This window comes from Panicum hallii, chromosome 1 (assembly GCF_002211085.1).
Source record: "Panicum hallii strain FIL2 chromosome 1, PHallii_v3.1, whole genome shotgun sequence".
Lineage (NCBI taxonomy): Eukaryota > Viridiplantae > Streptophyta > Magnoliopsida > Poales > Poaceae > Panicum > Panicum hallii.
In genome coordinates, this window is record NC_038042.1 from 3,317,203 (window position 1) to 3,331,295 (window position 14,093).

General features: G+C 51.6%; 2 protein-coding genes across 4 annotated transcripts; both read left to right on the forward strand.

The window, feature by feature from the left end:
• Positions 1–3,831: 3,831 nt before the first annotated feature.
• On the forward strand, positions 3,832–5,718 carry LOC112875377 (protein G1-like1). The gene is made up of 2 exons (XM_025939209.1): positions 3,832–3,926; positions 4,886–5,718. Exon 2 carries the CDS (start codon positions 4,924–4,926, stop codon positions 5,716–5,718), a length of 795 nt encoding a protein of 264 aa, XP_025794994.1. The 5' UTR covers positions 3,832–3,926; positions 4,886–4,923.
• A 4,549-nt stretch (positions 5,719–10,267) lies between these two features.
• On the forward strand, positions 10,268–13,533 carry LOC112875356 (biotin--protein ligase 2-like). 3 transcript variants are annotated; one of them, XM_025939184.1, is made up of 9 exons: positions 10,268–10,748; positions 10,847–10,908; positions 11,338–11,486; positions 11,604–11,724; positions 11,810–11,965; positions 12,212–12,257; positions 12,447–12,513; positions 12,585–12,661; positions 13,067–13,533. In XM_025939184.1, exons 1-9 carry the CDS (start codon positions 10,315–10,317, stop codon positions 13,179–13,181), a joined length of 1,227 nt encoding a protein of 408 aa, XP_025794969.1. In that variant the 5' UTR covers positions 10,268–10,314; the 3' UTR covers positions 13,182–13,533. The 3 variants fall into 3 exon arrangements, with proteins under 3 accessions (XP_025794969.1, XP_025794983.1, XP_025794975.1); XM_025939198.1 differs by having other exon boundaries at positions 13,119–13,533; XM_025939190.1 differs by having other exon boundaries at positions 12,850–13,527.
• Positions 13,534–14,093: the final 560 nt, after the last annotated feature.

A 14,093-nucleotide genomic window follows, 5' to 3' on the forward strand; every position in this document is an offset into this window, starting at 1 on the left:
TTCCATGCTTACTTTTGTTTCTTCTTGGTTGGCTAATTTGATCGGCCGGCAAGCTATGTAAAACACACCAAAAAAACCACCACACCAATGTATGGAACCATCAGTCTATCACGGCGATGGTTGATGATCAGGCCGTCAATCAGGGAGCTGAGCCTGAGCGAGCGTGTTGTCTGCTGAGTCATCACTCAGCAGCGACGACTCTCCAGTGTTCTTCAATGTTACGGCGCTCACCCCCTGCCGCGGGCCCCGCAGCCTTGCAAGTGGCACCGGCCATGGCGTTGGTCTACTGGGTGCCGTGCCGTGCCGCACAGGGCGTGTCAAAAGTGCAGGAGGAAATGGACGGATGTATGCATGATGCAGCACAGAGAGGAGTCAATGAAACAGATGCCGGCGGCGGAGCAGGGGCGCTTTGTGGCTGCCGTTGCACGCCTGGCGGACCAGATCCCTATGCAGGTTCAGTCCGTCTGGACTCGGCACGCGGCGCCGCCTAGACCTGTCCCTGTTGGAGTGCCGGGACAGGTGACAGAGTGACACGGACGGACGTACCCGCCACGGCAGCCTCGGTTCGCGTCGTGGTGCCCATGATCATCGCCGCCGCGGCCTGCACCGACGCAGTCGCGCACAGCCGCCGCCGCCGCCGCCTCCCGTGGCCGCTCGCGAGGCCGCGCCCCCCCCCCCCCCCCCCCCCGCGCCGGCGTCGCCCTGCGTGACGACTGAGGTCGGAGGCTTCCGGCCCGGCCGCGTTGCTCCAGGCGCGCGACAACGACGGGCAAAGAGGCCAGGCCACACACCCTCAGCACCGCAGGCATCCTCCCGCCCCGCAATTTCATCGGCAGCAACACTACTATCAGAGCAATTACCGCTCAACTTCTAACTTGCCTTGCATGTAGGCGGAGAAACGAAACACGTGGCCCAGCAAGATTCGGATTTCACATCAGGGCTTTGACGAGTGCGTCTTCGCTGATCTATGGGCCTCTCAGGCTTACCAGTCCCAACTTTAGGCCTATGAAAGCCGGTGGATGTTCTCTTCTCTCTCTCTCTCTCTCTCTCTCTCTCTCTCTCTCTCTCTCTCTCTCTCTCTCTCTCTCTCTCTCTCTCTCTCACACACACACACACACACACACACACAGAGCACGGGTTCACGTAGCTCAATTAGTAGAGTGTTGATCAAAGCATGATACTATGGAGTTAAACTCCTCGCATCATTTATACATACTTTTACCGGCCATCGACTTGCACAGCCGGCTCCTGTCCGGTGTGATCGAGAGGGGAGCAGCGACAAAACACCAGTCAGAGCTGGGGCGCACAAACCCCCATGCCTGCCTGCCTGCCTCCATCAGGATCAGGCTTCTTCAGCCCCTAGCCTCTCTCCCCTCGTCCTCCTCTTCACTGCTGATCTAGTTCCGATCCGAACTCGGAACTCTGTTCTCCTAGCCATGGGCGACGCGGGAGGCGGCGAGCTGAGAAAGCCGGGTGGCAAGCGTGGGTATGGTCTGCGTCCTGACTCAGGCGGAAAATCTTTGTACTAGCATGCTAGTAGTGTGTTGGTGGCTAGCTCGCCCGTAGTCGTAGCACAGCACAGAAGAAAGACCGCGCACCGTGCCACCCAACGCGCACCGAGCCAGCGACGGAACGGCTTTTATGCATGGCAGATTGGCAGCGTCTTGTTCCCTCGGCCTGGCCGTATGGACTTTTCTAGCATGCATGATCATGATGATGCATGCATGGCCGGGTCTGCCTCTCACGTGTGCCTCTGCCTCGTCTGCTGTTTCCGCACCGTGCTTCCTGGTGGTATCGGATAGTCGGATAGGAGAAACATGCATGCATGGCTCCAGTATCTCAAAGTTGCGGAAACAACGACGGTATCGGGTATAATTTCTGCACCGTGCTTCTTTTCAAATCCTGCTTTATAATTTGTTCACTGTACTGTCAATATACTATTAAGATGTACTCCTTTCGTCCAAACCTTTAAATCGTTTTGGATTTTCTACGGTACACAGCATAAGTTATGAACCTACTTAGATACATATCCTACTTCCTTCGTCCAAGCATATATTATTTTATTTATTTTATAATTTTACTTATATATCTGAGAAAAATTAAAATAATCTATAATTTGAAGCGAAAATAATACGTCTAAATATATAACTGATCTATGTAAAAGTTCATGTAACTAGAGCCTCGAGACGGTACGTGCACACGTACCTGTACACTTGCACGTCCACGTATACTCCAGTATTGGGATCCAGAGCTGGCCAACAATGTCTCGGCAAATCTCTTGCTAAGGCCAGCACTGTGCACATGCCCTGTTAGTACTGTGTGACGCAGAGCCCTAAACACACCCGAGAGCAGGCAGCGAGAGGACAGCTCTCTGGGCGGGGCGCAGCGTTCGGTACGTGACATGAAGCACAGTGAGCAGCGCCACATCTGCAGCTCGATCGACTTTTCGTAGCGTCATCAGCACTGCCAGTCCGGCAGGCGGCACCTGCTACCTGCACGCTCGGACGCGCGCACGTGTGCGTCGCTTATTTCAGACACGGCGCACAGTGTGTATAGTACATGACTACATGTGTTTTTTTTTAATCTTCAGATCAACACGATGCTAAGCAAGGACGTGACACTGGCCGGTGAACACTTAAGACTGCTCGATCGACCAGCGTGGCTAAAGTCTCCAGAAATAATGCTGGCGACATCTGTCCAAACTTTCGGACATGAATTTTTGGATGCGTTCTCATTATATTTGCACCTTCTGCATCATACCCATGTTCTCGACCTGTGAAGGCACCCACGAATAAATACATCGGAATGCCTAAAAAACAAAACAGAAAAAAACGACAAAAAGAAAATGCTCAACCTCGAGGAAGCACTTCTCCCTACAATGCAGATATATCTAGCTCTATATTATTTTTGTCAAAATGAGAATAAATGGGAGTGACGCCGTTGCATATTTGAAAGACTCTTGAAATGTCATTACTCTTGAGATACAAAAATATATAACACTTCGGCAGTTTAAAAATATCAGAAACAAAGGGAAGAAGGACAAATCGGGAATATTTCCTATAGACCAAAAGAAAAGGATAGTTTTGTTGCGCAATGGGACCGAGACGCGCGCAATCACTCGAGAAAACACGCCATGCCACGAGGACTCGAATGATCTCGTCCGCCATCCGTGACACTGTAGTGTCGCGTGGTGGTAGACCACATGAAATATGGCGAGCCCGCGCTGCCTCGCTCGAACGCAAAGTCCCCGTGGCGCAGGCGAACGCACGCGCTCGGCACCAGGCGCACGCACGGCGGCACGGGCACGACGACGACGCGACGCGGTCGCTCTGCTGCGCTCCGGGCAAAAAGCCGTGGCCCGCGGTGCGCCTCCTCCTCCGCCCCGGCCCTGCGCCTGCGCGCAAGCCTGCTCCGTTTTGTTTGCTGGCGCCGGTCGACGACGTACGTGAGGTGACATCTCCAGGGGGAGGAAGAAGCCCCGGCCACTCCGCTCGCATTAACGCGGCGGTCGGCCCTGCGGACAGGAGACCGGCCATGGCGAAAAGACGGGGGATGGGTGAGAGAAATGGTTGAGGTGACAACTGAGGTGACAACCTTTTGCATAATGGGGAAAGAATCGCGTCGTCGTCGTCGTCTCTCCTCTCCCCCGCCCTCCCTCTCTCTCCTCTGCTCTGTCCCCCTCGAGCCTGACCCACGAGGTTGATATCTGCGCCGGGTGCGGGGCCCGCGCCCCTCTCTCCTCTTCCTTCTTCTTCCCCCGGCCGGCCGCCTCCTCTCTCCATATATGTCCCCGCATACCTGGCGACATCTTCTTCCCCACCGCTCCCCATGCTTGCTGATCAACTAGCTGCTCCACCTGCTGGCCGCCTCCTTCTCGGGCAATCCAGCGTAGCATAGTCACCGATCGACCTTCTAGCTACTACCTGGTATGCTCCCTTGCATCGAACTCGATCCGCCGCCTTGCAATTCTTTGCATACTCTCTTTCAAAAAAATAGAATGTTTGCATGCGTATGTTCTGAAGCTGTATGATTGATCTTGCTCCTCATCATTTTGCACCATCCATCCATGTCCGCATGTGTCGTGTATCTGATGAGCTGCAGCCTGCAGTGGGGTAGCGCTGAGACGCCCGCGCAGCTTCTGCTTCTCTGGTCGACCGATCGTGCGCGCACGCATGGTCTAGTGGTAGGCAGGCCTGCGCACAGTACGCGCGCACAGGGATCAAGGGCCCTGTGAACCCTGTTGCAGCGACCCACCGTGCCATTAACCGGGCGGCGGCACTCGTTTTGGCTGTTTGGGATCAATTCGCCTTCTTGGAGTAGGTAGGTAGACGCATGTTCGACGGTTCTCGCCCCCCTTTCTGATGCATCTTGGCACATCTCGCACTTAGTATCTCTTTCAATCAGGCCAAAGCCGGTCGGTCAGCTCCTGAAACTGAATGTTTACTGACCTCTAGTCTCGCCGCTGTTCGTCCTGCTAGGCTCGTCGATCGCCGGCGGGGCGAAGATGAAGCAGAATTTTTTTTCTGCTTTTTTTTCTTTGCAGTTTTGTTTTGCTCCGTTCCGTTTTGTGCCTTTCGCCCTTTCCCTTCTGTGTTTCTGCAATGTTTCAGACTTTCAGTGTGCGTCAGTTCTAGCATGTCTCGGCCAAAGATCAGCGTCCTCAGGTGCTCTAGCCTTGGAATCCAAGTGCTATTCACCGGTAGATAGGTTTACTAGGTGGCAGCTAGCTGCCTAGCTCCAACCTGAAACCCTAGTTCACCCAGAATATCTGATCCGTCCTACTTGGCCTTGTTGGCCAGCCAAGAACTGATGAAGCGACTGATCCGATCGGACCCTTGCATGGTCAAAGCGTTGGACTAACAGGCATGGCATGGTGCATGTGCAGATCTGAGCTGGTCTGCGTGAAGAGGAGGCGAACGAGCCATGGAGATGGGCGGCGTGGCGGCCGCGGCGGACAGCCCGGGCGCGGCAGCGGCACGGCCGAGCCGGTACGAGTCGCAGAAGCGGCGGGACTGGCAGACCTTCGGGCAGTACCTGCGCAACCACCGGCCGCCGCTGGAGCTGGCCCGGTGCAGCGGCGCGCACGTGCTCGAGTTCCTGCGCTACCTGGACCAGTTCGGCAAGACCAAGGTGCACGCGCCGGGGTGCCCCTTCTTCGGCCACCCGTCCCCGCCGGCGCCGTGCCCGTGCCCGCTGAAGCAGGCTTGGGGCAGCCTGGACGCGCTCGTCGGCCGCCTCCGCGCCGCCTTCGAGGAGCATGGGGGCCGGCCCGAGGCCAACCCGTTCGGGGCGCGCGCCGTCCGGCTCTACCTCCGCGAGGTCCGCGACAGCCAGGCGAAGGCGCGCGGCATCGCCTACGAGAAGAAGCGCCGCAAGCGCCACCCGCCGGCGCACAGGCAGGCCAAGCAGCAGCAGGACGCCGGCCAGCACCACCACCACCACCACCACCATCAGGCGCCGCACGCCGCGCCCGCCACGGTGGCGGTGACCGAGAGGCGCGTCCTGGGTGACATGGCGGAGCCGCCGGCGCCGCACTTCCTGATCCCGCACGCGCACTTCCTCCACGGCCACTTCCTGGCGCCGGTCACCGAGCCGGCCGACCCCGCCGCTGGCATCGGCGGCGGCGGCGGCACCGGCGAGGACTTGGTGCTGGCGATGGCGGCCGCCGCCGAGGCGCACGCGGCTGGGTTCCTGATGCCGCTGTCCGTGTTCCACTAGCTAGCTAGCTAGCTAGGTCCACTCTCCGCTGCCTCCATAGCTCCATGGGCTTACTGGCTTAATCAGCAGGGTGGCAAGGCTCGGTGATTTGGCGTAATTAAGCATGCAGGCTTTGCTAATGGCGACCGGTCTGATCTCTGCGCGCCGTTTGGTCATCCATCCGGCTTGGTTTTTTATGCGCACGCGCCTCCTCCTCCGCGGCATGCCGGTGCCGCCTGCATCGACCGCTGCTGCCTTTTGGTTGTAGTTTGGGTGGTTTTGTGCACGCAGTGATAGAATGGCTGGATTAGATGGCTCTGTTTATTCCCCATTACTCGGATCTTGTGGGGATTTCATGTACTGCAGCTGATCTCAATCGACTTAACCGTGCTCTTGATTGTGCCAGTTACTTAGATGTTGTGGATTGTCACATACTCTGTAGCTAGTTAGTCTGAAATCACCTGAAAAACTTGCGAACTAATTAGTTCCCCTTCTGCATTTGTTGGCCCTTTTTCAGATATAAACCTTGTAATCTTGGAGTTGTTTTGTTTAAATATCCGACAGTCATTTGTGTTTAGGAGATTGAAGCATCTGTGATACGTAATGTTGAGCCCTAGGATCCAATGGATAGCATTCTCCATGAAAAAAAACATGCTTAGCGGACATGTTGATGTGCGCCTCCATACAATCACACTTTCCGAACATGCGTCTGAACATGGATCTTCAGGGGGTGGTGGGGTGCGCGGTGGGCGGCGGCGGCGGGTGTGGGGGGGGGGGGGGGGGTCGGGGGGGGGGGTGTGGTTGTTGGTTTCAGTAGTGATTTAGCGATTTAGCTCGAGTCCACCGATGTGAAGATGTTTACTTGACAGTCATCCTCATGGCTGACTAAATGAACGATGCTGGCATCTTGCGATAAGATTGATCATGGATTACATTGTCGTAACCTTCAAAAAGGATGGGTGTTTTTTCTGAATTTTTTTTTTTTGAAGAGTATGGGGGTAGGATTGATGATGGATCATGGATACATGGTGGAAGTGGAATGCAAGCACGGATCTTATTCTTTGTCCCGCTGAAAGGATGGAAGAGTTGAGTCAATGGTCATGCTGAAAGTTAGTGTGGCCTCCTGTGCTCAGTGCATGCTTTACAATGGTGCCTGCTGCCCTTTTGGAAATGCATAGTTACATGCACATGCGCCTACATGTGGTGTGAGAACAACCGTGCACCCGTCTCATGGAGCCAGCCCTGTGGCTTAGCTAGGTTAGTTGACGGCCGTCATTAGACTTGACGGTCTCATTTGCTGTCTGCCCAAACGAGAGAGTGATAAGCCTGCTGTGTGGCTGCTGTTCATGCATCATCGCAGAAAAGCTTGTTTTCTTCCAATTAAAAACCAACCTAGTTCTTCAGAAACGGCTTTTAATCTTGTCTCAACCTAACCTACCATGCATTGAGAGTCAGTTCATCCGGGCATCCTGACAGATCTGAGCTGACCAAACCCAGTGCTTTCCAGGGGTACTAGTACGATTCAAAGAATGGTGGCCCCGACAAGGAATGCACGGCGGCCATGCGCGCGCGCACTGTTCGTCAGGTTCCTTGGTGGCCGTCGTCTCTGCTCCGCATGCAGCTGCTGCATGCTGCGTCTCGACCAGTCAACCACACTGACAAGACATTCCAGTTCACAGCAGGTCGACGTGCATCATCCATGGAGAATTGGAGAGGGCGGAGTCCTTCCAAACTGAAGTGGTCCTGCATCGTCCGTCCTCTGAAGAACTGAACGCAGAACAACGCACAAGTTCTGGTTTGTGGTTTGTGGTCCAAGCTTGGTCAAATCTGAAATCGCCGGCTTCAGTCTTCCACGGAAGATATCACACGTTATCTGGCATCATTTTACCCTCGTGCTTTATACAACAGGATACAGTGCTTCGAAAACAGGAATTCGTTTATAAATACCTGTCAGTCGATAACTTTATTTGTTCCAAAATAATCGTCACTCCACGTCCTGTTTACTATTTTGCCCCTACAAAAGTACTATTGAAAACTAAATACATATTTATCAGGACGTTTTGGTTATTTTATATCTTTATGAAACGAGTGAATTAAGAAAAGTGCAATATTTGAATTTTGAAATGGGCAGCTTCGGTTCCCTCCCTGGTGCGTGCGTGGGTGTTGGAGTCAGTCCCCATGTCTGTCTGCAAATGGCATGCATTCAGGAAGCCTGCTGCCGCTGCAGAGACGACGCTGGCAGCAGCTGCTATCGCATGTCTTGTCACCGGATTCACCTCTCGCGTCACGCACGTCTGCAGCTCTGCTCGGCCCGGACGTGTCAAACAAGCCAAGTGATCTGAAAAGATAGGGCCGGAGCCCGAACGAACCAGCCATGGGCAGGCCTGCAGTGTGCAGGGCAGGTAGGTGGTGGGCAGGTACGAGTAGGTCAAGGGGGAGGCGGAGGAAAAGATCGTCGCCTTCAATGGGGATTTCCGGAAGCATGCAGCATTGCCGCGGCAGGCTTCGGTCGCAGGCTCTCTTCTCTCGCAGATCGGCAGCAGTAAAAAATGGCAATCCAGCAGCACGGCGGTAAGCAACCCTGTCTTTTCACCCGGCTACGGTCTCGAATAATCAACCACCATGCTGCCATCGCCTGTCCCTCGGGGAGAATATAAATTTGAATGTGCCGGGTCAAATTGTTGGTTTTCAAATTCTCCATTCTGCCTTGAATTTTCCTTTTTTTTTGAAAATTTCGAGTTTTCGTTTTGAAATACTATTACTCGTACTAACAGCCACTCGCGTGCGAGTGAGAGGAGCGGTAACTTCGCACTGTACAGTGACCTTTTATTTACGGCTTTACTCCAACAGATCAGAGGACAGACGCTGCAGAGCTGATGTGACCGGTCGCGCAGGGGCGCGCCACGTGGCGGCTGGCCCGTGCCGCCGGCTCGTCGCCAGGCGCCAGCTGCGCCCGCCGTGGACTTTGACCGGACCTAACCCCGTCGGGACACGTCGGCGATGGGTTCCTTGTCGCGGGCTCCGGGCATGCACGGGCGCACGGCGATGGTCTCGCACAGTCGCGCGACCGCGTTTCCCGGATCTGGGATGGCCCGGCCGGGTTGAAGTACTGACCCGTGAAGTGCCATACTGTAGCAGTAGTAGCATATCAAGCTCCACACCCGGCCAAACAATTTTAGAGTGCGTTTGTTTTCTGAGGTCTAAAGTTTAGAGGGATCGCATCAAAAAGAATCTTGTCATTTAGAAGTATTAAATAAAGTCTAATTATAAAACTAATTGCAGAACCCCGGTGCTAATTCGCGAGACGAATTTAATGAGGTATATTAGTCCATGATTAGCGGATGATTACTGTGGCAAATTATGGATTAATTAGGCTCATTAAATTTGTCTCGCGAATTAGCACCCAGCTTATAAATAGATTTTATTTAATATTTCTAAATAGCAAGATTTTTTTTGATGTGATGGGTCTAAATTTTAGACGGTAGCAAACGAACGGGCCCTTAGTCCCCAAAATTGTCAAACTGTTCCACCATTGCCATCATAGTATTTGTGTCTCTAGATGCATGCATCGGGAAATAAAATACTTTCAGAACATGTTTTGCGTTTTGTTAGACTATACGAATTCCTATAGAAAATGCTGAATTATTATAGAAATGTTGAACTTGGAATAAAAATGGAAATAACAATAACTATTTTGGAATGGAGAAAAACGGGCCTTGATGGTTCTTATCCGGAGAGCGAGGTTAAGTTTTATTATTATTCGGAGCTAGCTAGGCTGCCTGTACGCATGCATGGGCTTCGCGCGATGTGGTAGACGACGCTATGATATGATTGACCTACTACGAGTCGCAGGAGTAAATGTTTTGGTCGCCTCCGGCATGCAGTCAATTATTACCGCAACCGTCAAGCGCATGGGCAGAAAGGCGGCGAGCACGAGACCGCTCGGCCGACGTGCGCGCCGTCCCGTCGTCGACGTACCGGCCGGCCGGCCGGCAGACATGCCCATGAGCCTCTCGCCTCACTCTCTCCCTGACTCGCACGGCTGGCCACCGACGGTCGTCGCCGCCCGCCGCCGTAATGACGCTGCACCAGCACGCACGCACGCATGCATGTGTCCACGTCTCGCCGGCCAGCCCGTACCGTACGTGCCCTGATTTTACTGCGAGCCTGCAGCAGGTACTTCCGGTCCCGGACACCGTGCAACGCGAAGGGCCCGTCAGGAATTGAATTCCGGATTCGTAACAGCGCACGTGTGCGCACGTTATTATGACGATATGCACAGGAGCCGAGGTGCATCGGGCTGTTTGCGGTGCAGCGTGTGCGGCACAGCTGCAAGCCCGCGTGCTCATCAAAACTCAAAAGTTTCGCCAATCCAGCCCAGAGGACACCCGCTTCGAGAGAGCTCAACAGGCCCATGCGGGGACTCGGAGTCGGGCTTTCACGGCGGCCCGAATCCTCGGAGGGTAGAAGAATGGAAAATAGCCCACTGAGAAAAAGAAAAGGCCCAACTGGATCTAAAAGTAAAAGAAAAGGCCCAAGTGATGACGGAGGAATCGAAGCGAAGTAGCGAACCAACCCAAACCAAACCAACGAAACCAACCAACAGCGACGGCAGCAATGCCGCCGTTCCCCGTGCGCCTCCCGCAGGCGCAGCCGTCGTCGACAACCCGCGCCGCGGCGGCCGCGGCAGCCGCCGTCGGGGCCGTGATCGCCGCAGTCGCGCTCCGGCGCTACCTCTCCACCTCCCGCCGCCGTCCGTCCGCCTCGGTGGCCATGTCCGCGCTCAGGAGCAGCAGCAGCAGCAGCGCCTCCGCCGCCACCACGCTCGTGGCGTACGGCAAGTCGCCGCAGGACCAGGAGCTCCTGGCCTCCGCGGCAGGCTCTGTCGCCCCAGGGGAGGGCGGGTCGGCCGGGGAGTTCGCCGTCGCGCTCTCCTACGCGGGCGCGGGGTTCGACGCGGGCGCGTACATGGGCGCGCTCCGGGCGCGGCGGTTCGGGAGGTGGATGCTCTGGTCGCCGAGGATCGGCTCCACGCAGGACCTCATCGCGCAGTGAGTGGCTGAGTGCGAATTTGGTTTCAAAGGGGCTGGGGATTGGGCTCCCTTTTGTTCTTATCATAGTTTGCCTCGGCGTCTGCTCGTGTTTGCAGGAACTTTGCGAAGCTTCCGGTGGGCGTTGTGTGCGTCGCCGACGTGCAGTTCAAAGGGAGAGGTGCGTGTGATTGTGTGATTTGCGCTTGCGTGTTGCCGTTTGTGCTCTTGTTGTGATGAATTTGCAGCTTTGGTTAGCAAGCTCTCTTCAAGTTTTAGGCGGATTGATGCTTCCTTATGCGTCTGATATGATTGATTAAACTGATGAAACTATACGTAGCCTGCTGCACAATTTCTAGGACCAATTGCTAGAAAAATTCATTGTATGAACAAATGTAGAACCCGGTTACAGTGTGACACCAGTATACCAAATAAAAGTTGTAATTGGTTCCCCCTTTTGCAATTATCAGGATTATTTCTAGTCTTGACTAAACCAGAATGTGCAGAATATTTCTCTGTTTCTTTTTTTTTCTTTTTAGCTACCTAGTCATACTGTGCACGGTGCAGCATCGCCAGGTTAACATTTGCTCATTCCCAATGAACCATGCAGGCAGATCAAAGAATGTGTGGGAATCGCCACCAGGGTGTCTCATGTTCTCTTTCACATCACAGATGCAGGATGTGAGGAAGTTACCCCTTATGCAATATGTTGTTTGTCTTTCCATGACTGAAGCCATCAAAGAACTATGCCGTGCTAAGGTGAGGTCATGATTTGGCGTACTTTGTGCTTGCTGCTCATTGATTTGCATCATGAATATTTCCTTTAGGCTAATTACTTCGGTTGGCATCTGATGATGTCTTTGTGTTAAAACTCAGGGATTACCAGAACTTGATGTAAGAATAAAGTGGCCTAATGATCTCTATCTGAAAGGATTAAAAGTTGGCGGCATTCTATGTACCTCATCTTATGAAGCAAAAGTCTACAATATTTGCACTGGTAAACATGCCTTTCCAACTTTGCTGATTTTATAAACATGTTAGATATTTTCTCACAAACACGGGATTCCTTTGATCTTAATCAGGTATTGGTTTAAATGTTGACAATGAGAAGCCTTCCACATGCTTAAATGCTGCACTTCAAGAAGCAAATGCTATATCACCGAGATTGAAACGAGAAGATGTACTGGCATACTTCTTCAATAAATTTGAAAATCTTTTTGAGATCTTTTCAAACCAAGGTATTTTTCACCATTTTGCAGTCTGTGACCATGTGCTCATTAGAACCATGGTCGTTGGTGTATATGCATAGGTGGTTCCTTTTCTGATCACAATGGATTCGATGATAAATTCGTTTTTCCATAGAGATTGATTATTTTCCTAAAATTCATTTAGATGCTGACAAAAACATATTTTAAACTTAACTACACTTTCTTTTTTTTTCCTTAGTAAAGTTGTACACTTAACATTCTCAAATTCTACTGCAGGATTTCAGGCTCTTGAGGAGCAATACTATAACTCATGGCTTCATAGGTAGGGACTATTATCTCAGTACCTGCTCATTGGACCTTATTATGAAATTTTGCCTTGAACTACATTTACTACCACTTCAATTTTAAGCGTTCATCATAAATGTCTGAAGGCAGTGCTTGCAAGTTAATTTGATGCATCTTTATTTGCCACTTCATGTGAATGAGATTTTCGCTTTTCTTTGTCATGTAGTGGCCAGACAGTTGTCGTACAAGATGCACATGAATGCCAGTCTGTAGGCAGTGTCGTCACTATCCAGGTTAGCACAAAACAGAAGAGTATGATGGTGAATATCAATTTCTACTTCTCTAACAGTACTATCCTTTTCAGGGGTTAACACCAACTGGGTACTTATACGCTATTGGCGAGGATGACAAATCCTATGAGTTGCACCCAGATGGCAACAGGTACTGTTCATTACTCCCTTTTTTTCCTCATCCAGCAATAAGTTTTTGGTCCTATATTCCGTTACTCTGTCGGTACCATGTTCTGTATGCATCTCATCCCATATATGTCCTCATCATGGTCTATCAGACTGTCACACACCATTCTTTTTGTCAAGAATGGCATTTGACATGGTACCATGTGTTTGCAGCTTTGATTTCTTTACTGGATTGGTGAGGAGAAAGATGGAAGCTTAAGTCTTCGATACAATGCATAGATATGTTCAACAAATTGTACAAATGATAGAAGATGTTACGAATCGAATGAGAACATGTAGGCATCAGTGCTGCCACCTGCATCCCATTATGTACTTCAAAGCTTGTTCTTGAAAGAAATAGAAAAAATATTATTGTGAAAGTTCTGTACAGCTGCTTTCAGATTCTCTCAAACATTAAGAATTGCTCCAACCTTCCACTTCAGTTTGTGATGGCTCCCCGGACGCAAATAAGGAAAAGACAAACCAAGACTGAACTACGGGCATGAGTTCAAATGTCAGGAGGTTAAAGCCGCAATGGCTGAAGACCCTTTACTTGAATAAACCATAGCAAGAGGGCAGGAAAACCATGAAGCGCCGCTGCTCTGCTGCTGGGCGCAGTAGCTTCATCCACAGTGTTTAGGGCTTGGTGTATTTGAATCAGCCATCAGGTTCTGTTATAGCTGTGAGCCTGTGACATTGCAATAGTTTTTTGTTCTAGTGAGTTGAGTTTTTTGTTCCCCCTAGTGAGTTGAGTTGGAGAGATTATACTGGTTATTCCAGTGAATTGAGTGTGAAGGTATTTGCACAGAATCCTAACTTGTTTTGACTTTTTAACCATATGAAAGGAGATCCCATCCTTGTATTCATAACTGCATAACTGCATACGCATAACCTGCGGTGCTCCCCCTAGTGAGCTGTTGTTCGCTTGGAGTGTTGTCCTATGCATAACTGCATACGCGGGCTAATCACAATGACGGTTTCATGACGAGTTTCATATTATTAATTACTATGATACATCACATCAGTATTTTTGATGATATGGCGCTAATTTAATGAGGAAAGAGAAGGAACCAGTTTTATCCCCACAATACTCTTCTGTTAACTCGTTTCCAAGACGTTAGAAATACTGTGACCGCCGTTGTTTCACGAGGATCCCGTGCGCCACTAAATTAACTAGCATTTAATTACACTGGTTAGCTTTATAAACTGTGAAATGAAACTCTTCATTGATACAGTATTTTATTCATCCCCAAACTGATGTGGTATTCTTGTAAACAGGAATATAAACCCCCGCTTTGATTAACCGCGTAGCCTGCGTTGTTTTCCGAGGGCAAGGCGGCCGTATACCAGCGACATTTTTTATAGGGCAGGCCGGATACGAGCGACTAATGACGTCATGATAACTTTGCACAACTATG

What these genes read in the sequence shown, in the direction of transcription:
- LOC112875377 (XM_025939209.1), top strand. Translation starts at nt 4,924, where the DNA reads ATGGAGATGGGCGGCGTGGCGGCCGCGGCGGACAGCCCGGGCGCGGCA.
- LOC112875356 (XM_025939184.1), top strand. Translation starts at nt 10,315, where the DNA reads ATGCCGCCGTTCCCCGTGCGCCTCCCGCAGGCGCAGCCGTCGTCGACA. An exon ending in CGTGCAGTTCAAAGGGAGAG is followed by an intron (nt 10,909 to 11,337) that starts GTGCGTGTGATT and finishes TGAACCATGCAG; the next exon opens with GCAGATCAAAGAATGTGTGG. An exon ending in TTGCACCCAGATGGCAACAG is followed by an intron (nt 12,662 to 13,066) that starts GTACTGTTCATT and finishes AGTTCTGTACAG; the next exon opens with CTGCTTTCAGATTCTCTCAA.